The sequence below is a fragment of the Pollachius pollachius genome (genome assembly GCF_949987615.1).
Source record: "Pollachius pollachius genome assembly, chromosome: 13".
In the NCBI taxonomy this organism is placed as follows: domain Eukaryota; kingdom Metazoa; phylum Chordata; class Actinopteri; order Gadiformes; family Gadidae; genus Pollachius; species Pollachius pollachius.
Window position 1 is genome coordinate 13819720 of NC_136946.1, and position 24029 is coordinate 13843748.

Below are 24029 nucleotides of genomic sequence, written 5' to 3' on the forward strand. Positions count from 1 at the left end.
CTTCTTCTCTTCTTCCTCCTTTTTGCGTGACTTGGGAGGCAGCCGTTGCTCTGCGTGCCTGGCCCCGGATCATAGGCCAGGCCAGGCCAGGCCGAGACGGCCGCTCTCCCGAGCCTAGGTCTGTCAAACACTCGTAAAGGAAAAGTACTTTGCAGCGAGACCACCGTTGCCATGGGAACCACTCAGTCGCAGACCCTTTTAAAACAGGGGGCCACTCACTGGCCGTATTAACGCGCACTGGAGGAGGAGGAGCAGAGGATGTGTGTGGTTCTGTGTGTATGTGGGGGGAGGGGGTGTAGGAGTGCAAAGGAGGGTACTTCAGTATACTTTGTACAGTGAATGTATTGTGTATCGTCGTGTGTCCGTTGTCAAGTGCTTTTAAATTATATTTTCGTACGTAAACGTGGGGACCGACGTTTCCCTTTTTTTTGTATGAGGGGGACAGCCGGTTCGGTGGAGAGTGACGCTGTCACACTGTCTTTCTATATAAAAAAGCTGCTTCTTACATGTAAACAGGAAACCTTGAAAGAAAAACTGTAAAAAAAATAAAGAGAAATGCAGTGTATGTCTCGGCTTGTGTGTTTTCTTCAGGACCATCACACTCACTGAACACACTGAAGGATAACACATGGCGGAGAATGCATTTAGATAAGCGTATTTTATTCGTAAAGAACTTTGCGATGCACATTTAAAATGACAGCCTGACTTTCACACGGGGAAAGGGCTGGATCGGAGACGTACATTTGGGTTGTGATTACGCAGCATGTGCAAATGTTTAAACCTTTTCCTTTTTTTTTTTTTAAGTCTGAATACAACAATGTTGGGAGGTTTACTTCAAATCGGACAGGAAATACTAGACAAGCAATTGGACAAGGAAATACCCTTTGAGCAGGGGGGCCCAAAACCATAAATACTCGTAAATAAGCTCATGACCCTGCACACAAAATATAAGAAACGCATCTTCTTTTTTTTGTATTCTTATTCTTTTCCATCACAGTTCTTCATTAAAAAAAAACTAAGTATCTTAAAATGCTTTCTGTCATTATTAAATAAAACTCACCTAGATGAGGTCACGACAGCAGCTTGGATGAAACTCCCCATCAACTATATCTTTCCTATGTGTGTGTGCATATATATATATATATATATATATATATATATATATATATATATATATATATATATATATATATATATACACACACACACACTCACACAATACATTCAGAATAAAGCCGTTTCTTAGTGCAGATACATGTAGTGCTGTTCCAACCTTTCTCAAGGGACACAGTACCACAGTGGCTGGGAGGAAATCACATCACTTCCTTTCAATAGTCAATAAAATCCAATGGTCATGACCTCTGACCCCCCGGCCAAACCGTCCCATTCCTGAAATGATTGTGCATACATTGAAAATTAGTGATGTGTCCCCCTCCTACCATCGCGTTTTTACTGTTACGGATCACAAATCCCCCAAAGCTTTGAGGATTGGCTTTTACATACCGATCTATTACTTATTCCCTACTCTTTATCAAAAGTTAGATGAGGGTCACTGTTGATTGGATTGCAACATTATAATTGACGTATTATCATACAGCCTTACCACCATGGACACGCCCGATCTCGTCTGATCTCGAAAGCTAAGCATGGTCGGGCCTGGTTAGTACTTGGATGGGAGAGGGCCTTGGAATACCAGGTGCTGTAAGTGGTGTCGGGTGGTGGCCAATAGGTGGCACACTTCCCTCTGGCCTTAACAATCAATCCCGATGCCCCAGTGCAGTGACGGGGACACTGTGCTGCGGAAGGCGCCGTCCTTCGGAGATGTAAAACCGAGGTCCTGACTCACTGAGGTCATAAAAGATCCCAGGGCACTTATCGCAAAGAGAAGGGGTCTCCCCGGTGTCCTGGACCAACCAGGCTCATTCAATCTGGCCCCCTAATCATCCTTCTCTATAATTGGCTGACTCATTAATTCCCTCACTCTCCACCTCAAGCTGGTGTGTGGTGAGCGTTCTGGCGCAGATTGGCTGCCGTGCATCACCCAAGTGGGTGCTACACACTGGTGGTGGTTAGTGAGGTCCCCCCTTCACTGTAAAGCGTCTTTGAGTGTAGAAAAGCGCTATATAAATTCAATCCATTACTATCATGAAACATTTCCTTTACATTTTTTGGAAATGTTCACAATTTGAGACTACATTTTTCAAATGTTGGGGGGGGGGGTTCAAACCAACACAAATCAAATAGATTTGTGTTTATGTTTGACGAATGGAATATCCTAACTATGTTTTTATCCGGTATAGGTGATAAGCATTTCTTTCGAAGTTGGGATTTGATCCAAACGTGTTCAAATGCTTTGAGGCCCTGCCTTGTCCCGTTATGATACGAACCGTTCCCCATAAGCTCCTCAATGTCTCCCACTATACTACTGGTGCAGAGTTGTTGCTCAGACCGAAGCCTACGAATGGCCGACCTCAAAAGAAATTGTGAGGTCCTGGAAATAAATAAAACTATGAATAACAAATAAATAATTTACAGTGCATATTTTTTTGAGAGCTCAGATTCTCAAGCTCTTGTGTCGTTCTACTTCTTCTTTTCCCTCTTTTCAGAATAAAAGTTTGGATGTGTTGCAGTTATAGGGCATTTATAGAGTACATATATATATATATATATATATATTTTACAGAATACGTTAATGCCATAATCTCTTAAAGTGGGGAAATGATTGTCAACGTGAGACTTCAGCCAAATGAGCACTAATTGAAATCCCTTTAAACCAAATACTTCCTCTATCCCTCATGGTTTCTACTCAAAGCAAACCTAAGATGGATGAGTAAAGCCGTTATGAGAGAAAAGGGGCAAAACACCCTCTAATTTTTCCATTTCTAAAAGAGGCAGTCGACATTAGTTCAGATTGACACGCGAGTAGGGCTGTACAATTAATCAAATTCTGATTGTGTTTAGAGTTTTGGGTCAAACGATTTTCAACTATATAATCGAGTTGAAACAATTTTATTTTTTTACATATTTTTTCTAAAGTATATTTGTTTTACTTATTAAATGTTTTATATAAATAGAACAGCTGGATACATTTTTGTACATTATTTTCGATTTGAACATTTTCTTTTTGAACATTTTGTGTATTTTCTTAAGGGGAAATTTCAAAGTTCTCAGTTACAAATAGTTTTTTGGAGAGAAATGCTGAAGAAATGCGCCATGTTTTCAAACTCGAAAATAACTGTTTTCATAACCGTGATTTCATTATTGACCAAAATAATTGGGATTATGATATTTTCCATAATCGAGCAGCCCTACACGCGAGCCATTAAAACCTGTCTCCATGGACACAGGTTCATCCCTGCCGCCGCTTGGATCAACAACAATCAACCACTCTTTTCAAGCCCCATGAAAGACCGTTCCCACACGCACACACACACACAACCTCCGCCCTCACCCCCCCGCCAGGTATTCAGTCGATCTGGTCAAAATTGAGCACGTGGCCGTCAAAGTGCGTGAGGACGTGCCTCTCGAAGAGCTGCTGCTGGCAGTTGAGGGGGAACTGCTCCGAGCAGACGGGGCACACCTTCCAGTGGCTCTCCACGTGCTGCTCGAACGTGCGCTGCTCAAAGTGCGGCGGGAAGATGACCTCGCACAGTGGGCAGCGCTTGTGCACCTCGCTGCTGTGGAGAGGGAGAGAGAGAGAGAGAGAGAGAGAGAGAGAGAGAGAGAGAGAGAGAGAGAGAGAGAGAGAGAGAGAGAGAGAGAGAGAGAGAGAGAGAGAGAGAGAGAGGTTGAGTTCGGGCAAGATGGGATATGGTCCGAAGTATGTGTGTGTTTCTTTGTGTATCGGTATGGGTGTATCAATTTGTGTGTGTGTGTGTGTGTGTGTGTTCGTTATCAGCGTGTGTATCAGTGAGTGACTGTGTGTGTGTGTATCAGTGAGTGTGTATCAGTGTGTGTTTCAGTGAGTGTTTCAGTGACTGTTACTGTGTCTGTATGTGTATAAGTATGTGTGTGTGTATAAGTGTGTGTGTGTTACCTTGAGTCAAAACAGAAGCTGCCCCTGGCCTCATTGCGTCTGCTGGACTGATGATCACAGGCCGGCTGAGCCGCATCAGCCACCTGCAGCACACACACACACACACACACACGTACGTAAAACACATCCATGACTCATGGCTGATACACACCTGACTGCCCACAGATCTGAATCACAGATCCTTCAGGTAAAACAGAACAGGCCTTGTCTTCAGACTAAGATAGTATCGCCACTACAAAGTAAAAAGTGGGGCTTTCCGGCAGGATGTGTGGATTAGTCATGTCCCCTTGATTCTAGGGGCGTTCTGCTCGTTGTTTTCGGCCATCGTCACCCTCAGTGTATTGGTGATGCTGTCCCGGATACGGTCCCTGTGGCTGACGTCTTTATTCCTCCGGTCCCAGGCGGTTCGGTCCCCATTCCTCCACAGCTCCGGCAGAGTGGCACTAATAACCAGTGTATGTAAATGAGCAGCTGCTGTGTGTGACGAGGCCTGTGCTTGTTTACATCCCTCCAGCAGGCTGCCAGGGACACGCAGGTCTGGGGGGGGGGGGTCTTCTGGCTGGGGTTCTGTCTGTGTGAATTGCGTGCGTGTGTTTGTGTAACATTGTGAATGTAGCAGTGGAGGTGTGTGTGTTTGTGACCACATATACTGTGTGTTTATGACAGTGTGTGTGTGTGCATGACAATGTGTGTGTGTGTGTGTGTGTATGACAGTGTGTGTGTGTGTGTGTGTGTGTATGACAATGTGTGTGCGTGCGTGTGTGTGTCACTCACATTGTGGGGCTCCTCCGGGGGGGGCTCCAGGCCGTCGGGGGGGCTGACACTGCGGGCGGGCTGGATGCAGACCACCTCCGCCTCCCAGCCGGCCCTGGCCCCCGTCCCTCCCGCCCCGTCCTCCCCCTCCTCGGTTCTAGCGGGGGTCTCGGGAGCGCTGGCGTGGGCCGGGGGTCCGGCGCAGAGCGGCGCTTCAGGGGGCGGGCGGGACGTCTGCTCGGGGGACGGCGCTCCGTCCGCCCTGTCTGCAGGTAAAGGAAACAACCACAGGGTTACCATGGAGACGGGCTCCTAGTCCACTCCGTTGGCGGTACCTGCAGGATAATGGCTTTGCCAGCAAAGCCCGGCTCTCTACTGAGAACGAGTTGGTCTCCTTTCTGTCGGCTGACCTTTGCGCCCTGTGCGCACTCTCCCTCTCCTTCCATCTCCCTGGATCTCTGTCTCGCTCTCCCTCACAAAAAACGACAACCACCACGGGGCCCCTCTCGCCTTGGCCCTCGGAGCCATACATTAGCAGAGACAGAGAGAGAGGGACAGAGAGAGAGAGAGCATGACAACGGCCTGAGGGATATCAATCCCCCTGCTGTAGACACAGCGAGACTTGTGGAGTGGCGACAAACTGCAGAACGAACCCGCACTAAGACACGCCCCCTGAAGAGGGCCCCCATACCTGTTTGGACCACACCCACCTCGCGTGTTGGTGCCCGTGGAGTAGGGGTTGCCGAACTGCAGCTCGGCGGGCCTGTGTGGCACCAGGGGGGGCGGCGAGGGGTCCTGTGGGTAGGGCAGGGGATAGCGGAGTACCACGGGCTGCCGGAGCTCGGAGACCTGTTCCCCGGTTAGCGGCTCCCTTTGCCTGGACACGCAGCGCTGCAGCTCCTGGTGGGGGAGGAGGGATGGAGCCGGGGTTACGTGATTGGCTGAGGTCCAAATATAGCATTGTCGGATTGGCTAAAGAAGATGGCTACCTGACCGAAGTTGCAAAGAAATCGGACTCGGAAACGCAGATAGAGGTAAAGGAGTGCACACATTGACGCAAAGGGTTCTCATACGTGTTGAACGGTGGTTGATATGCATTGATATCTGGAGAAGTTTCATAAAAGTTTTGGGTAAATATTGTTTTTGAAATTCTTAAAATGTTTCAGTTACTATGCATTTCCAAGTTGATAGATTTACACTCTTGTGTAAACCCATCGGTCGTATTCTGATTTGTGTATTTAACGATATAAATCTGGTCCGCGGAGAACATGACAGTAATTTGTTTTTATTTGTTCAGCCTAAAGGGAGCCGAGCACCTGACAGGGAATCCTTGCATGTTAACTTAGCATATTTTACTGTGCTATAAAAGTGTCATTTATCATTTATTCATTTTATAGAAACATAGGCACATGACTAAATCCAACGCAGAGAACCCCAGAGGAAACGGCAGACAGGCACAAAAGTACAAAGCACAGAGCCTGGGAGTAATGGCGTGTACTTAATGCAAGACAGCTTTATGAACAACCCCAGTACTGATCATTTTTTTGAAGAGAATAAATTACAGAGTGTGTGTGTGTGTGTGGTAAATTTTTTCCACAGAGTTGTAATAAAAGGGACATTTCTCATCATCTATCAGCAGACTTTGAGAGGGAATAAGTAGTTAAATGGTGCAGAGGAAGACTTTCTCCCTTTTTCCCCCTCACCCACCCCGTGTTTCAGCCTCGGCAGCGATGCCCTTTCTCCCATAATACCCCAAGCACCAGGCATTAGTACTCTACTCATTACTGTAATGGGTGTCAAAACTCTGCTGCCGCTTAGCTGACAGAAGCGCCCTTTCCCAATCTCTCCCTCTCTCGCCCAGTCTCCCCGCCTCGCTCTCTCCTCCTACCTTTGTCTTCCCTTTCCGCCCCTCCACCCCCAACCTCGCTCCCTCCCTCTCCCTCTCTCTCCCTCGCCCAACTCCGTGCCTCCTCTCTTGATGACTTCATTAGCGCGCCGCTATCTGGTTTTAACATTTAAAGCAGGGCCAGCAGAGTTCAAGCTGACAAGCTGCATGGCATTTGCATGGCCATGCAGGGGGGGGCTGGGGGCAGGTATGGGTGTATTCATTAAGGTTGGACCCCGGGAATGCTGGAAAAGGTTCTGCGGGGGAGGGGGTTGGGACAAGTGATGTGGGACAGCTGATCAGACGCTGTGGAGGGATGTACTACTAATTGCGATAATATATAATGTATATACAATAATACGAAACATGTTATTTATACAAGACACTGATTTCGCTTGCAATCATTTTAAGCATTTGGAGAAAGGACGTTTTCTTTAGTTTTCAACGCTCCAAGGCGCGTCCACGTGCGGAGTGGAGAGAGTCATCTTTGTTGTTATAATGAGGCAAAAATTCTTGCCGAGAGCCCAGATCAAAAACACAAGCTGGCGAGTGTGGCTCTGTGGCGCATCCTGTGTGGTGCATGACCGCCGGCCTACACACCTCCTGCATCTGCTCCTTCTCACGCAGGGCCTGGGCCAGCCTGCGCTTCAGCTCCGTCACCTCGTTGGCACGCTCCGACATCTGCACCTACGCACACGCCGACAGACGGACAGGCGAGATAAGTAAAAACAAGGACGAGGTTCCCAACTGAATCCTTGGATTAAATGATGACATCCTTCACGTTACATCACAGAAGCTCCCAATTATATTCATGCCGGTTTCTCCTCCGTCTTCCAGCCGGGAGCAGGACGCAGCAGAGTGTGTATGAGAGCGAAAGTGTTTGGATTAGGGTTTGTTGTGCTCTTCTGGAGCACCCCCCACACATGTGAATGTGTGGCCCCCACTGTAAAGTACACAAACCCAAGGGAGCAGACACGAGTGCAGGACAGAGTAGAGAGAGACCACAGTGAATCAAAGGGGGGCTATAAATTACACTCTCTCGCTGCTTCCCTCCCTTCCTTCCTCCTCCCTCTCTCTCTCTCGCTCCCTCTAAGAGAGGGGTTGACCCGGTGGGATAGTTTACATTGCGGCCTGCCGGCACTCCTCTATTCCCATTACAAAGGGTTCCCCCCCCGCTCTGGTTCATAACTGTCAGTCTGTCAGTCTGTCCCAAACGTAACCCCTCGGCCCCGCTCTTTTTCCTTTCGGACTCTTATTTCACCCTTCCCCCCCCCCCACCCCAATCTCTCCCTCCCTCCAACAACTCCCACTCCCTCTCGCCCTCATCTCTCTCGCCCTCCCTTTCCGCCAATCTCTGTCTCTCTCGCCCTTTCATCCAATCTCTCTCTCTCCCCACCGACCACTCTCTCTCTCTCTCCGTCTGTCTCTCCCACTCCTCTGGATTTACGGCACTGTTTAAAGGGCGCGGGGGGGGGGGGGTCACGTTTGGGTGAAGGGAGGCTGCAACAGTCAACGTTTATCCATTTACTCCCCTTTCCCTATATCATCATCCCTCCCCCACCCCCTCCCTCTCGCTCTCTCTCTCCCTCTCCCTCCCGCTCCCTCTCCTTCTCCCTTCATCTCTCCCTCTCCTCTCTCCCCCCTCCCGTCCCTGGCGTAAACAGCCGTAAAGCACGGCGTTCCGGCCTGTCTTCCTCGTCAGCCTCGCGCTCACTGGGGACGTGCGGTGGGAGTCCCCCCCCACCCCCCCGACCCATAAGAGGATCTTATTTACTTTGGAGATAAACGTGCACTCAGAGGTCCCAGATCAAACTGTGTTTTTTTTTTTTTTTGGGGGGGGACTCGGAGGGGGGGTTGATTTGCGTGCAGAGAGAGTCAAGTAAAATGAACACAAGATCAGCATGCAAAAAAAAAAGACATTGTCTGTCACATGGTCACGTGGTCTCCCCCCCCCCCCCCCCCCAGGCTGAAACGGCACGTGGGCTGAGTGCACCGCGCGTAACCGATACACTGACACATTAATTCCGCCGAGAGGAGAGAGATAGGCCCCCTCCAGCAGCGGGCGAGGCGGTCCGGTGCAGACACTGGAGAGCGGCCTTCGGAGGGAGACCGGAGACGTTCCCGGGAGACGTCTGGCAGGCTGGAGGCTGTGCGGTGGGCCGCCTTAGTGCGCGTGGGGCTGTGTGTGTGTGTGTGTGTTTGTGCGTGTGTGACTCAATATGCGTAACTCACTACCTGTGTAACCCGCTCCACCTTTGCCTTATCGGATTGCCATTCCCCCAGCTGTGCCTCGACCTGTCGGAGCAGATATGCGTGTTCCTGTTTTCCGACCGGCAGGTGACCTAGAGACCTTCACGGAACACCGTAGCCTACAGTAGATGGAGCCTGCAAGCCAGGGCTGGGGAAACACTGCTGTCTCCTTCGTGTCCCATCTTAATTCTGACAGGACAGGGGAATGTGTCTGAGGAACCCGCATCTACGCTGGTGACGGTGTTGCCAGATTGGGCCAGACTTCCAGCCAGATTTCCAGTGGTGCCAGATTGGGCGGGAAATCGGACTCAGACAGGAGCCGAGTACAATACAGCAGACCCAAAGTCCGATAGGTCACTCACTCTGAATCGCTCCTCCTCATTGGCCAGCCGCAGTTTGAGCGTCTCGTTGATGGCGCACTGCTCCTTCCACTTCTCCTCCATGGCGGCCAGCTCCTCCTCCACCGAGCGTGTCTGCTCCAGCTCCGCCTCCACCTCCCCATCCAGCTCACTCACATTCCTCTCCTCCTCCTGATGCTCCTCCTCCTCCTCCTCCTCTTCATCCTCCTCGTCGTCGTCGTCGTCCTCCTCCTCCTCCTCCTCCTCGTTCTCCTCGGCGCTCCTCCTCTCCTTCTCCACCTCCACCCAGCTCGTCATGCGCAGGCTCTCCTCCGGGAGGCGCTCCCTCGCTCCCTCCTCTCCCGCCTTCTCCTGCTCCCCCGGCCCTCCTTCGTCGTCGGCTCCTCCTCCTCCTCCTTCTCGCTCCTCGGCTCCCTGGGCCGCGCCTTCCCCCTGTCTCTCCTCCGACGCGGCGGCGGCGGCCAGGGCGGGCGTGGCGGGGGGGACGGGCGTGGCGGGGGGGACGGGAGCCCCCAGGTAGGCCGCCTCCAGGGCGATGGTCATCTCGGCGGTGCCGCGCAAGACCGCGTCGGCGATGCTGTCTAGGAATGCATGGGGGGAAGTTAGTGACAGGTGGTCACAGGTGAGGTAAAGCTACACGTACACACGCATGATCAGCTCTGGATTGTGGTGGCCCTGCTGCATTGTGGGAATGGTTTGTGGCTGAGGATGTGTGTGTGTTTCATACCTGTTGTTGGGGACTCTGGACTATAGGCCAGGGGTCCCTGTGTCGTCTCTGTAGCTGCGTTCCTCTTTGGCTCCTGGGTGCACAGACAGACAGACAGGCAGGCAGGCAGGCAGACAGACAGGCAGACAGATGTTAAACCTGTTGGAATAAAACCACAAATCGCTCCTTCCTACCTTCCTATTTGATGAAACGGTCATTTCACATGAATGTGGGTATTGTATTGCAGTATGTGATGTGTGTGTGGATATATATGTTACATGTGTATCCATGATTGTGTGTGTCTCTATGCATGCCTGTGTACCGGTGTGTGGTGTGTGTGTGTCTCTCTATGCATGCCTGTGTACCGGTGTGTGATGTGTGTGTGTGTCTCTATGCATGCCTGTGTGTGATGTGTGTGTGTGTCTCTATGCATGCCTGTGGAATGTGTGTGATGTGCATGTGTGTCTCTATGCATGCCTGTGTACTGGTGTGTGATGTGTGTGTGTGTGTCTCTATGCATGCCTGTGTACCGGTGTGTGATGTGTGTGTGTCTCTATGCATGCCTGTGTTTGATGTGTGTGTGTGTCTCTATGCATGCCTGTGTGGAATGTGTGTGTGTCTCTATGCATGCCTGTGTACCGGTGTGTGATGTGTTTGTGTGTCTCTATACATGCCTGTGTACTGGTGTGTGGTGTTAGTGAGTGTGTCTCTATGCATGCCTGTGTACCGGTGTGTGATGTGTGTGTCTCTATGCATGCCTGTGTACCGGTGTGTGATGTGTGTGTGTGTCTCTATACATGCCTGTGTACCGGTGTGTGTGTGTGTGTGTCTCTATGCATGCCTTTGTACTGTGTCTATGTGTGTTGTGCTCTCACCCCCTGTGATTCGCTGAGCTTGGCCACCTGCCGGCGGAGGCGCTGACACTCCCGGTACTTCTCCTTGTAGTGCTCGGCTGCCATGTGGAGGCGGAGCTTCAGCTCCTCTACCTCCCTCTGGAGCTCCGCCTCCGCCTCCGAAACCACAGCCAGGCTGCTGCCGCTGGCCCCGCCTTCCCCACTGGCCCCGCCCTCCAGGCAGGCCACAACACTCTGCTAGACCGACACCCAGGAGAGGAAGAAAGGAAAACAAGGAAGGGGGAAGAACAGGGAATGCATGAAGAAAGGGGACGGCGAAATTGAAGCTAATGCTTATTAGCAATGAGTCCGTCGTCAAAGAACGACAAAGAAAAAACAGGGCAAGGAGAGGGCCGCTGTGAAAGTCGCACAAGCGTGGCATAAAGAGCCAAAGAGAAACAACTAACGGCCATTTTTCCCCACTGGTGTACTGAATATTAGTATCTGGTTAGAAAATTGATGTTGAGTATAACGCCACCTTAAGGATCCTTCAAACCAATCTAACACCAGCAAACAAAATGGATGATTTCTCGCCGTCTCATCAGAGCGTGATTCATGCACGTTCTTTGTTCAAAACAAAACAGTACAAATTGACTTGCTTATTGATTACAGCGGCCTAGTCTACGAAAATATATACTTGTTGTAGACAGCTAGGTTGAATAAAAACCTATTAAGCGATACCCCCTATCCTTTAGATGGCACCATGTGAGTGAAACCATAATAGCCCACCTTCCGAATGGGAAGAGGCTTTCACGTCACCCTCACAGATCTATCTCCCGGTCAAAGCATTGAGAGCTTTCCGACGGATCCCATATCGCCGACTTGGGCACCACTGATTGGATCAAGATAGCTTCAAAGAAACCATTTGAAAGAGGTACCAAGCAATCGCTCGTTATCTACGTGGTTGATTGTTCATTTGGGTGTCCCGTCGTCGGGCAGCTGTTCCCCAGTCCCCCATGCCCACCGGACGCCCCCCAGCCCCGGGACCCCCTGCATGGGGGAACGGCCGGTGGGGTGGGCGCTCACCGCCTCCTTCAGCGCGGCGCTCCTCAGGCGGTCCAGCTGGCTCTCCATGCGGCGGCACTCGGCCTGGGCGTCGGCCAGGCTGGCCCGCAGCTTCTCCGCCTCCAGCCGGGCGCGGTACAGCTCGGCCATGCCGCGGTCCCGGGCCCCTGTGGAGTCCCGCAGCTCGGCGGCCAGGAGGGACGCCTGCTGCCGGGATGCCTGGAGCTGGTCCTCGGCCTGACGGAGATGCTCCCGCACGCGGCCCAGCTCCGCCTGAGAGAGAGAGGGAGAGAGACAGAGAGAGAGGGAGAGAGAGAGAGAGAGCGAGAGAGAGAGAGAGAGAGAGAGAGAGAGAGAGAGAGAGAGAGAGAGAGAGCGTTAGAGAGAGAGAGAGAGAGAGAGAGAGAGAGAGAGCGTTAGAGAGAGAGAGAGAGAGAGAGAGAGAGAGAGAGAGAGAGAGAGAGAGAGAGCAGAGACAGAGAGAGAGACAGAGAGAGAGAGACAGAGAGAGAGAGAGAGAGACTTTATTCATCCCGGCTGGGAACATTAGGAAGATAAAAGAATAGGAAAGAGAGACAGCGAGAGACCATATTGGCCGGGGGGGAGGTGGGGGACAACTTGTTGTTTGCTGTTGTTGCTGTTTATTTTTTTGTTGCTTGTGCAATAACCTAATCCACCGCTTAATTTAACTGCTAATTTCTGCGAATGTCATTTGTCATTTATTTATTTATTTATGCACTGTATGACGACACAATGCCATATACAGCCATATATGTATCTATATGTATCCTCTACATTTATTTTATTTTACTTGAATCCTGTTTTACTTCTATTCTTATCTCTACTTTCAATATTAGCTAAGAGTTTATCGTTTACTGTTATTGTTTACTTTTTATAGTTAGCTAAGAGTTTATTGTTTTGTCTTATATTGTATATATTGTGTTGTGTTTCTGTAAGCTACTGGAAATTCAATTTCCTTGAGGGAGTCATCCCAAAAGGATCAATGAAGCCAAGTCTAAGTCTAAGTCTGTTTGTGGGCGAGTGCAAAGGTGCAGCACAGTGTTTGCATACACAAAATGCTCACATTATGTGTGGACCCTCTGCATCCTCATAGAAACTGAATAAAAAAGTCTGAACAGATCCACACATGGATCCCAGACAGACCTTGTGGGCCTGGTGGTTGTGCAGCTCCTTCTCCAGGCAGTCCCGCTGGGCTACACAGGCCCGCATGCGCTCCAGCTCTTCCTGGAACTGGGCGATGGTCACCTCCCGGTTCAGCTCCACCGCCTTCAGCATCTGCAGCTCGGCGCTCAGCTTAGTGTTCTCCAGCTCCGTGCTGCGCAGATGGGCCTGGTGAGGGGCCGCACGGACGCACGCACGCACACACACACAAATAGGCACACGCATACAAACACGCAAACACACACACATGCACATGATTGCCACACGTATCTCATGCCGTGTTGCTAATCCTTGATCTTAATTGGATGGTAACGTTTCAAGTTTTCAATATCGGGACACCTTTAAACCGTAATCTACCCAGGCCGTTGTGGTTTATCCGTTTCTTATTTGTGCATTAGGCGTGGGAATTATGCCTTTTGAAACACCAAACACCCACACCCACTCCATCAAACAGATGTTTTCAAAAAGTTTACCACCAACCCGATCGCCGGTCGACATTGATCAACACACACGCACACGCACACACACAGACACACACCCAAACCCACACACACCATGTGTCGGTACTGAGAGCGCCCCATCCCACCTTGTAGCGGTCCCTCTCGTCCCGTTCGTTTTTCAGCTGGCCCTCCAGGCGGTCTCGCTCGGACCCCTGCTTCTTCAGCCGATCCCGGAGGCTGGAGGGGACGACGCCGGCCACACCAAACAATCCCGCCCAACAGGTCGGTCCGCCGGAGGGAGATAACAAACAAAGGACATAGAACATGAGGCCGGAGCCTTTCCATGCCAGGAGCCACAGAAACTAAACACGCCGAGTACGGATTCCAACATACTTCAATGCTGAGTATTTATTATTATTCTTTCAACTGCTCAAAGGCCTCCGGGCGATAATGCCACAGCTCGAGCCAGGAAGAGTGAATCTCCCCCGAGGACACGCATAGTGCTGCTCGAGTGTTACATCATGATGAATGTCCTGTTCATATTGACTGCAAGTGCCTTACGAATTCCTCTTCAATGTTATTTGCACAGCCCTTAATCAGTTACAGCGCCAAAGGGCCTTCACAGGCCCACATGACTTGACACCTCTTTACCCCTAGGGGAAAAAACTGAAATCAGAACTGAACAAACATCAAGAAGGAACACATCAAGAACGATTCGGTGCATAAAGTAAATTGCGCTGTTGCGTGCAAAGCTGCCAGATCCACCTCCTTCACCCCCCCCCCCCCCCCCCCCACCACCACCACACACACCAGTCCAACTCCGTCTCCTTCTGCAGGCTCCTCTGGGACACTCCCCGCAGCTCCTCCTCCAGGTGACGGACCCGCTCGCAGGCCTCACACAGCCTCCTCCGCACCTCCTCGCGCTCCTCCGACAGGCCCTGCGACGACCGCAGCAACTCCTGCAAAACACACACCGGGAGAGAGAGGGGGGAGAGGGGGGAGAGGAGAGGGAAGAGAAGGGGAGGAGAAAAGAGAAGTGAGGGGAGAGGGGAGAAAGGAGAGTGAGGAGAGAGGAGAGAAGAGTAGATGGGAGAAAGGAGAGGGAGAAGTGAGGGGAGAAAGGAGAGATAAGAGGACAGGGTCGAGAAGGAGAGGGTGAAGAGAGGAGAAGGGGGGGGGCGTTGAACAATACATATATCTGGTGAAAATAATCACCACATGCAACAGCTGACACCGCTGATGTCATTCCTGCAGCATGTGGGCTCCCACCATGTCCATGACTAACCCTTTGCAGGAAACCGTTGGCGCCGATACAATGAGCGCCTCGTCTATACTATACTTGGTGCGTCCCTCAAGCTTTTCCTGGCACTTTGAAGTCATACCCATGAATGGAATTGAACGACGCGCCACTTAAGACACAATGGAAAACTTGAATGAGGCAAAACAGACCGCGCTACAGTACAATAGAAGTATACCTTTCGTGAACACCTTGGCCTGCTTTCAGGTATTGTGAGACTGCTTGGGCAGGCCTAGGTGAATTCTTTCAACAGGTTGCTTGTCACAAAACAGACGCTGAGAGAGCCTGTATGGGCAGCTGGGAGTGATCTGTCAGAACACCAGTGCACTAAATCACCCCCAGCAACCACTACCTATGACAGCCAAACACGCCTATACAAACACACACTCATACACCTTAACACACACAAACACACCATATACACACCCCTCCTGTCCATTTCTTCCCACTTATAGTCTAGTATGCGTGTGAAAGGAAGAGATCTTTATTCAAGGTCATTTGCGAATATACACGAAAGAGGAAAGGGAAATCTACGGTTGCAAAGTACATGCTAAACACACACACACACACACACACACCCACATGACTCGTTCTGTGCTTGGCTCCGTCTTATTACTGTATGAATTTTACAGCTTGCATTGGCAAAGCACTTTAGCAGTGCATTAAGACCTTATAAAAAGCAAGGTCATAAAATTAGCAGCAGCGAAATATATACTTATGTCCTCACATTAAAACTTTAAAGATATTTTAACACATAGCAGGAGCTTACCTACCTGCTTTCCAAAAATGCCTGCCTTCTCTTATGCACACATACACACACAGACACCAAATACACAAAATCATATACACAAACACAAGATTACACACACAAATCAATTGCATACCAATGAAGGACAGAAACACACGACTTTAATAACAACGTGTGTTACAGCTGTAATTTATGGCCATTTTGTATTGCGCAAAATAGTCTAACTCAAAGCAGTGCGCTCTCTGAACCTAGGAGAGGTAACGTACACTAGGGGGCGATAGCAGACCAGTTTCCAATCTACAACTCCAAACTACTATAGGGTTGCCCTGCTTCCTCCTCTCCCCCCTACCCTCCAACTCTCTCAACAGGCTTCCACCCCCTCTTTCTTTCTTTCTTTCTCTTGCTAGCTCTTTCTCTCACTCAAGTGTAATGCGTTTGCTTAATCAGACAGGACCCTTATAAAAAACTGCCCGATGTGACGTTTGACTCATCCTGAGGAATGGAGCTCCTACCTTAAACGAGCTTCTACCATAAATGAGTCGGGTAAGTTATGTTGGAAGTGGCAGGAGACAGAGAGAGAGAGAGAGAGAGAGAGAGAGAGAGAGAGAGAGAGATAGAGATAGAGAAAGAGAGGCGAACAAAAAGGGAGAGCGCTGAGGGGCCTGAATCGCGTGACAGCGTGGTGTTTGTCCCTGACGCAGGGCAGGGCCTCTGTTTTCAGTCTGGCGGTTTTGCGGACTGCCCTCCTCTCATTCCACACACAGACTAAAAGGGTTTGCAAGAGGGTGGCATAATGAGCGTGTCTGTGTGTATTTGTATGCAAGCGTGTATGTGTGAGTGCAAGCGCGTTTTGTGCGCTTGTATTCACACACACGCTTGAATGCATGTTAAAAGAGGCCTTGCGGCACTGAATCTGAACACAGATTTGAGTTTGAATGGCATCAGAGGGATGCAATTAATTTTCGTGACGTGCGGTTGTGTACATGCGTGTGAATGTACATGGGTGCGCGTGCACGTGTGCGTGCGTGCGTGCGTGTGTGTATGTGTGTTTGTGTGTTTGTGTGTGTAAGGCTTTGACGTCATGTTTGTTCACTCTGTGGTTGCGATGGCATCGTCCCTGACGCCAGATGCCCGATAAATTGCGTCCCCTTTCTGTAGGGGCCCAATGAATCCGGTCATTAAAAAAGGCGAAGAGAAGCGATAGAGAAACCGCATCACATACACAAATACACACATTTACACAGACCCTCACAGATACACACACACAAACACACACTAAAATTTGCCTATATCATTCATCAATCAAAATCAAAGCCGGGAAGGGTCGGGATCCTACACAAAGGTAGGCCTTTGATGTTCTCCACTCGTGATCACTGATGTGAAACTGGCTCCACGTGTAAGACGCAGGCAGGGACCGGCTGTCTGCATAAAGACGGATACAGCCACACAGTCATGCTGGAAGGCACCAACATGCAAACTTAAGCAAAACACAGGAGTACATGTCCATATGCAAGTTGACACATTCAGATTTTTATATGCCAATATTACAGATCACAATGAGCAAATTACACGCTGACTTCTTTGCTAGGACTTCTCATTAAACAGGATAGCTTAGGGATATTATTCTTCACAAAAACGAATTTGTGAATGTTTCATATGGGCCAAAAATGGGTATGGTTGTGTTACTGCGGTCTCACCTCACCCCTGGCAGGAACTAGTGACGGTAAACAAGCTGTTTCCCTGAACCCACCTGCCCTAACCTAATATAAACACATTCCTGATCGTCTACTTTAAATTGAAAAAAAGCTAATTCCTGGAATAAGTTGAATTTACATACATTGTAACTAAATATTTATTGTATTTCACTCTTTTGTATAAACATGCTGAGACTTAATGAATATTCAACACCGACAAGAAGCCGTTGAAAGTTCCCATGACATTTTGGCGCGAATCAAGAAACTAACACTTAATCTAAAATGGCCACCTATCTGGAGAGAACTCTTGCACACCCATGATCACAACCTTCCCTCAACTTCCCTCATAACCCAACCAGCACCGTCCCACCACCACCACCATCACCACCACCACCATCACCATCCCCACCACCACCACCATCACCACCATCAACACCACCACCACCACCACCACCACCACCACCACCACCGTCCCACCACCACCATCACCACCACCACCACCACCACCATCACCACCACCAGCACCAGCACCACCACCAGCACCACCAGCACCACCCACCTGATTGTGGCTCCTCAGCAGGCTACAGGTCTCTCTCTCCTGCTCCCTCTCCCTGGCCAGGCGCGTCTGCTCCTCCTGCAGCTGCTGCTTCTCCTCCTGCAGGAGGCGCATGGCCTTCTGCAGCTCCCGGCGCTCCTGCTGCACCTCCTCCACCCGCTGCAGGAGGCCAACCCGAAGAGAGTGGGGGAAGAGGGAGGGGAGGAGGGGAGCACCGGTATCTCAGTGTGGACAGCTTTGTGGACGGGGAGACGGGGTCTACATCTGTGGCTGGTTCCCCTCAGTGTTGGGATGGTTCTCTCCCAAACACACACACACACACACTTCTATCAGAGAGAGGAAGATGGTAGGGATGCGGCATCTTGCTCAAGGGTTCTAAGGCAGGGGAGCGAGTGGTCAATTTGAAGGATCTGTGTGTGTGTGTGTGCGTGTATGTTTGTGCATTTGTCTATGTATGTATGTATGTATGTATGTATGTATGTATGTATGTATGTATGTATGTATGTATGTAGGTATGTGTGTATGTGTGTATGCGTGTGTGTGTGTGTGTGTGTGTGTGTGTGTGTGTGTGTGTGTGTGTGTGTGTGTGTGTGTGTGTGTGTGTGTGTGTGAGTATCTCTACCTCCAACAGGCCAGTCTTGGTGGTGACCACCAATATGTCGGAGTTGCTGTCGTCCTCGGCGACGGTGAGGAGCTCATCAGTGGGCGTGGACGGTTTGAACAGGAAGGGCGTGCTGGCGCCTCTGATGTCACCCGTGTGGGTGACGTAACAGAACTGGTAGAACTCCCCGTCAGACTTGGGAACGTAGTAGCCTATGATGCAAGGACAGCAGGAGTTGTGCACAAATATCACATAAGAATATAGGACTGCTGTTGGGTCTGTTTTTTCAAGGTGGACTAGACTGGTGGAATTACATTTTTAAATTACAGAACATAAATCAGGCATGTTTTACATCTGGGGTAACATTTGATGTATTTTCTAATCTATCATACATGAATTGAACATGAAGCATTTTCATGTAACCATATAATCTATCTTTTTTTTTTTTCAAAAAAAAATTCTCCCTTGTTTATACATACAAAAAAAAGAAAATCTGCCTTGAGTGAGCATTAAGTCCAGATGTGTGGGATACAAAATAAGTTTGGTTTTCTTTTTGGTCTTTCGACATTTCCGAGCGAATGGCTCATTTCTGCACCAGCAGGGAGCCACTTTAGCAGCCGAAAGGGAAAGAGAAAAAAAAGCACTCACACAAACACAAAAACACACAGAAAACACACACACACACACACACACTCACACATAGGGCAGGAGTTACCGCCCTGACTGCAGAAGCCTCCCCTCCACATTAACGAAACTGAATATTTACTCGGGTTTAAAACCCAGAAGAAGTCAGAAGATTTGATGGAGATAATATTTCAACCAGTTGGTAATATGCTGCCATTACAGTATATTAAATGTGTTATAGAAACAGTGTGTTTAAAAAAAACAGATGACCACTGAAAAGCTCTCGTTAGAGCATATGAATTGTGACTTACAGGCAGCCAACCACTTTCTCTGAATCACCACAGAGGAGTCTCATGTTTTCACAGTATAATATCTGACCATGCTAGAGCCACTAAAACCAGTACGCGGACCCTCGGACCGGGTATGTGTGTGTGTGTGTGTGCGTGTTTGTGTGTGTGGTTTGAGAGAGGTGTTCAGGTCCCTGGCCGCGGTTGCGGTTTTGTTCCCCTTAATAAAATAAAAGCCCTAGTTTTTATATGCACCGTTAAATAGGGGAGCTGCCTTGGAATATATGTGTGTGTGTGTGTGTGTGTGTGTGTGTGTGTGTGTGTGTGTGTGTGTGTGTGTGTGTGTGTGTGTGTGTGTGTGTGTGTGTGTGTGTGTGTGTGTGTGTGTGTGTGTGTCGTACCTTGGAACACCACACTCCTCTGCACTGTGCTGCCTGGCTCATAGCTCTCGGGCATCGAAGACCAAAGGAAGGTGTAGTAATCCCTGGCCGTGCTCCAGCCGACCTTTAGGGCACAACGAAACAACATCATTATCATCGTCATTAGCGATATTCTCCCCACATCTAAATAAAAGGACACAACTGGGCAATGTAAAATCACAATGCAGAAAGCCAAACCAAGGTTTCCCGAAAGGTTGGCAAAAATGGTATACACTGCTTAGTGTGCATACCGTTTTTTTTTAAAACAAACGCCGTCGTTTATACTTTTCAGGGGGAAACTTGTGTATAATGATGCCTGTTTTTCACAACGGAGGGACTTAATAGCGCACACTACAGGATTGTGGAGGGGAAGAATGGAAACATTTAGAACCCCAGGAACCCTCCCTCCCTCGACCAGCCAACCCTCTTTTTTCCATACACACCCTCCTCCCTTCCTCATTTCCTACACCCTCTACCCTTGCTCATTCCCTACACCCTCCTCCCTTCCTACACCCTCCTCCCTTCCTCAGTCCCTACCCCTGTTTGGGCCCCCAAAAAAAGGGGGAAATGGAGGTGTGAGGTTTGGGGGGTGGGGCGGTTTGTGTATGTGTCTGTGTGTCTGGATGCAGCCTGCACACACGCGCGCAAAAATCAGTTAAGAGGAAAGGAAACAGGAAGTGCGAGAGGGGGGCGAGAAAAAAGGTGAAAATTTTACGCGGAGAGGAGAGGGACATGTAATTATATGAATTTTGTGTGTTGGTAAGTGACGGATGATGAAAAAAGCAGTCGTGAACATCATAACTTTGCCCTGCGTCGTAAAGCTGTCCAGCACAATCACCCACACCCTCTGTCCCGGACTCCACCGTGTACTTGTTCTTTGAAAGATGTGTGCGTGCACGCACACACACACACACACACACACACACACACACACACACACACACACACACACACACACACACACACACAACACACAAACACACACACAAAACTTCAACCTCACTCATGCGATAAACGCATGTGACATTTCATGATTGTGCTCAAGCCAAGGGTTATTTTGACCACCAGTGGGACTACACAGAGAACATAGGAGTAAATAAGGATGACATTCAAACTGTAGAAAGCCTCTTTAAGTGGAGATGAATCTGCCTTAGGATCCAGATTTGCATTCCTTTGTCATGCAAACAAAACGAATCCTCCTGTATTCATTTGCACCAGTCCCTGGGACTGAAGAGCGGGGCTGTTTATTTCTTCCTCTCCAAGAATATGATTGACAAACAACATCTCCGCCAACAGACAATTCCCATAGGATTTATTTATCTTATCTAACAAAATGATAAGATAATAGCCTACGTACTATGACTCAATGTGCTGCGATGACGTCGCTACATTCTTCTATCAACACGGATGCCAAGGACAGTAAATCAAACGCATACATTTTCAAAACACTTCACACACTTCACACGTCTCTGTCACGCCTGACTAGCACGACCAGGCGATTAAACAATTGTTGTCCCTAAGTTATTACACAATAACACTGACAATAATTTCACACCAATCTAATGTCAAATCAATACTGACATCTTGCCAAGGACGAACTTTGCGTGTCAAAGACTGACACGACTGACAGGCAAATGGCTTCCAGTGCGAGGCCAAAGGAGGCCAATGTCATGTGCGTCTTCCTCACGTGAATCAAAATGCATGTATGTTTCTACCTGAACACAAGCACACATTATATAAAGAAATTGTAACACATCGCACTGCCAAGTTGACTGACAGTTGGTTAGGTAAGCTACAGTGTTCCAACACACAAGTGATGTGATAAAATAATCACAGGCAGGAGCAGCAATCAATCACTCTGCTGAGCTGTGAGGGAACACTCTGATGACACGTTAATTATACACTTATACAACGGGTTTCTCCCTGCCCACCCAAACATGCCACAACCAATAACCTCCAAGGGCTTTTCTCGGTGTGTGCGTGTGTGAGTGTGTGGGTGTGTGTGTGTGTCTGTGTGGGTCTTTGCATGTGTGCGTGGGTATAAATGTCATTTTTGATTCTGAAGACTTTCGATGCTCGAAGATAGTTTGGCATACTTTTCTGTTTTTACTATTTTGCTTCCACTCTCATAAAGAGGTATTATCATATGATGGAAAATACGAATATCATGGTTCTGTGGTTACAATGTACACTGTTGGCGTGTGTGTGTGATGGTATGTCATTTTAGTATTGATGTATTGACCTGGAATGCAAGTGGAATGACTTTGTCTATGGACAGTTTCAGCCACTAGGTGGTGTCTGTGCACAACTAAACATAGGCTGCCTGTGAGGTCTCAAGAGGCATTATGACACAAACCAGCTCATTTAGTCCCGGCCTCTGTCATTATGTTTGAAATGTAATTAATGACAGGAACGACAGAATGTAGATTAGTTCAGTCATCGGTTCAGTTACATGATGTCACATGCATGTGGTTAATGCAAGTAAAAGTCATTTCAGGATAGTTGAACAGTAAAGCTTCTTGTAAGCAAGTGAGTATGTTTGTTAACGTAGCCCCTGGGAATAAATCCACGTATATATCCAGATAAAGACAACATACAGGCATTAACATATTATTAATGTTTCATATGTCACTTATTAGGCGCAATACAGTCATGCATTCCCAAGAGCATGCATATACAAAGTTACCCCCAACACACATAGACTGACCGTTTTACTATTTCCTATCCTTGTGACAGATGGTCTTTGTTAACAACATAGGTACGTAATTCACCTATTGACATCGCAGGCTTACATATGGAGTACTGCAGCAACAGGAGAAAGATCCCAAGTTGAAAACGGTTTCGGGGCAATTAAAAACCTTAATAGCCCACTAACATGGCTCTTTTAATTACCGACATCTTTACCACCTCCGGAAGATAAAATGCTCTGCTTCTCTCTGAACAAGGACAAACCTACGTACGTCGAAAAAATATAAAAGTTTGGTGTGCTTCTTCCCCCTCCGACATGAAGAACTAACCATCAAACACGCTTTCATTAGCAGGGATTACAACAGTTACATTTTCCAATCGACTTTTTCCAAATAAAACCAGCATCTTTATTCTCTTTTAATTGAGCTGGTGGATTTGAAGTGAGTTCTTAAGCAACGATAAAGTGTTTGTCTTTTGACTTTTACGACACATTAAGTTTTCCCCCGTTCACATATCCTGTTAATTACGTGTGAGATTTGATGGGCCTTGATGAAAAGAGCTGAGCGGAGTGGGGGGTTTCAGGAGACACAGAGGAAAGACACAGAGAGGAGACGGCAGGGAACAATACAAGGAAGGAGAAGAAGAAAGAGTGGAAAGCAAAGGCAGCTGCTGGAGGAAAAGCTCTTAATAAGAATCAGTGGTTAATAAAGGGCACCAAATGTACCCTCCCCAACCGGTGAGGCCCATTAGAACCATCACACTGCATCCACTCTCATGAAGGGCTACCGCGCTAAAGCTCATTTGTGTCGCTGGGGATTTTAGCACAAAGCTATGCTAGCCTGGAGCCCTTAAAAACTACATTGAAATACGGTGCGCATGTCTAAATGAGCTTATTGCTAAGGCTAAGGTATGACACAGACACACACACACACACACACACACACACACACACACACACACACACACACACACACACACACACACACACACTTATTTTTGCTGACAACTGTGTGAGATGGGTCTGGGGACTGCTTCTTGAACCAACTGTTACATCCATTGCATTGCCAGGTGATTGTATACATTTAGAATAGAATGTTCACTTCAGGCGTTACAAATGTGGTTCATGTGCGTGTGTGTGTGGTGCGGGTACCTTGAAAATGCCCACCCAGTCTTTAGGGTGAGGCGTAATGTACGGGGTCAGTGTGTAGCAACATTCCAGAGGTGCTTGCGGTAGGAAACTCTTCCCCACGTTCTGAAAGATGACATGGGCAAAGTTGGACGTCTCCATGATGCTCAAGCTGCTGCCAGGCGATGAGTCCACCACCTGGAAGGATGACATCATATCCTTCTGGTCACTTCATTGGTCTGACCTGCGCAGTTAAAAGTAGGAAGAATGGACAGAGATAATGGCAGGTCAACAAAGTGTGAATCCTTTCACCATCACTAGTACAGTGCATAACTGGAATAGATAAGTAGTTAACAACATGTGCCATGGTTCACTTTAGTATTGTTATTTTAATAACATATCTTTGTTATGTTAGGTAATGTACACTACAGGATGGTGACAATGATGACCTGGATTTTATATTGTATGCTTCTCACAAGT

The 24029-nt window shown here is 48.6% G+C and overlaps 1 protein-coding gene across 1 annotated transcript; it reads right to left on the reverse strand.

Moving 5' to 3' along the window:
• Positions 1-3012: 3012 nt before the first annotated feature.
• On the reverse strand, positions 3013-23765 carry tax1bp1a (Tax1 (human T-cell leukemia virus type I) binding protein 1a; the record flags this gene model as incomplete). The annotated part of the gene is made up of 16 exons (XM_079748836.1): positions 3013-3677; positions 4037-4119; positions 4811-5055; positions 5494-5689; positions 7275-7361; positions 9287-9864; positions 10011-10083; positions 10865-11077; positions 11909-12160; positions 13052-13237; positions 13656-13746; positions 14320-14468; positions 17808-17963; positions 18427-18617; positions 19718-19820; positions 23574-23765. 16 exons carry the CDS (start codon positions 23763-23765, stop codon positions 3467-3469), a joined length of 3006 nt encoding a protein of 1001 aa, XP_079604962.1. The 3' UTR covers positions 3013-3466.
• Positions 23766-24029: the final 264 nt, after the last annotated feature.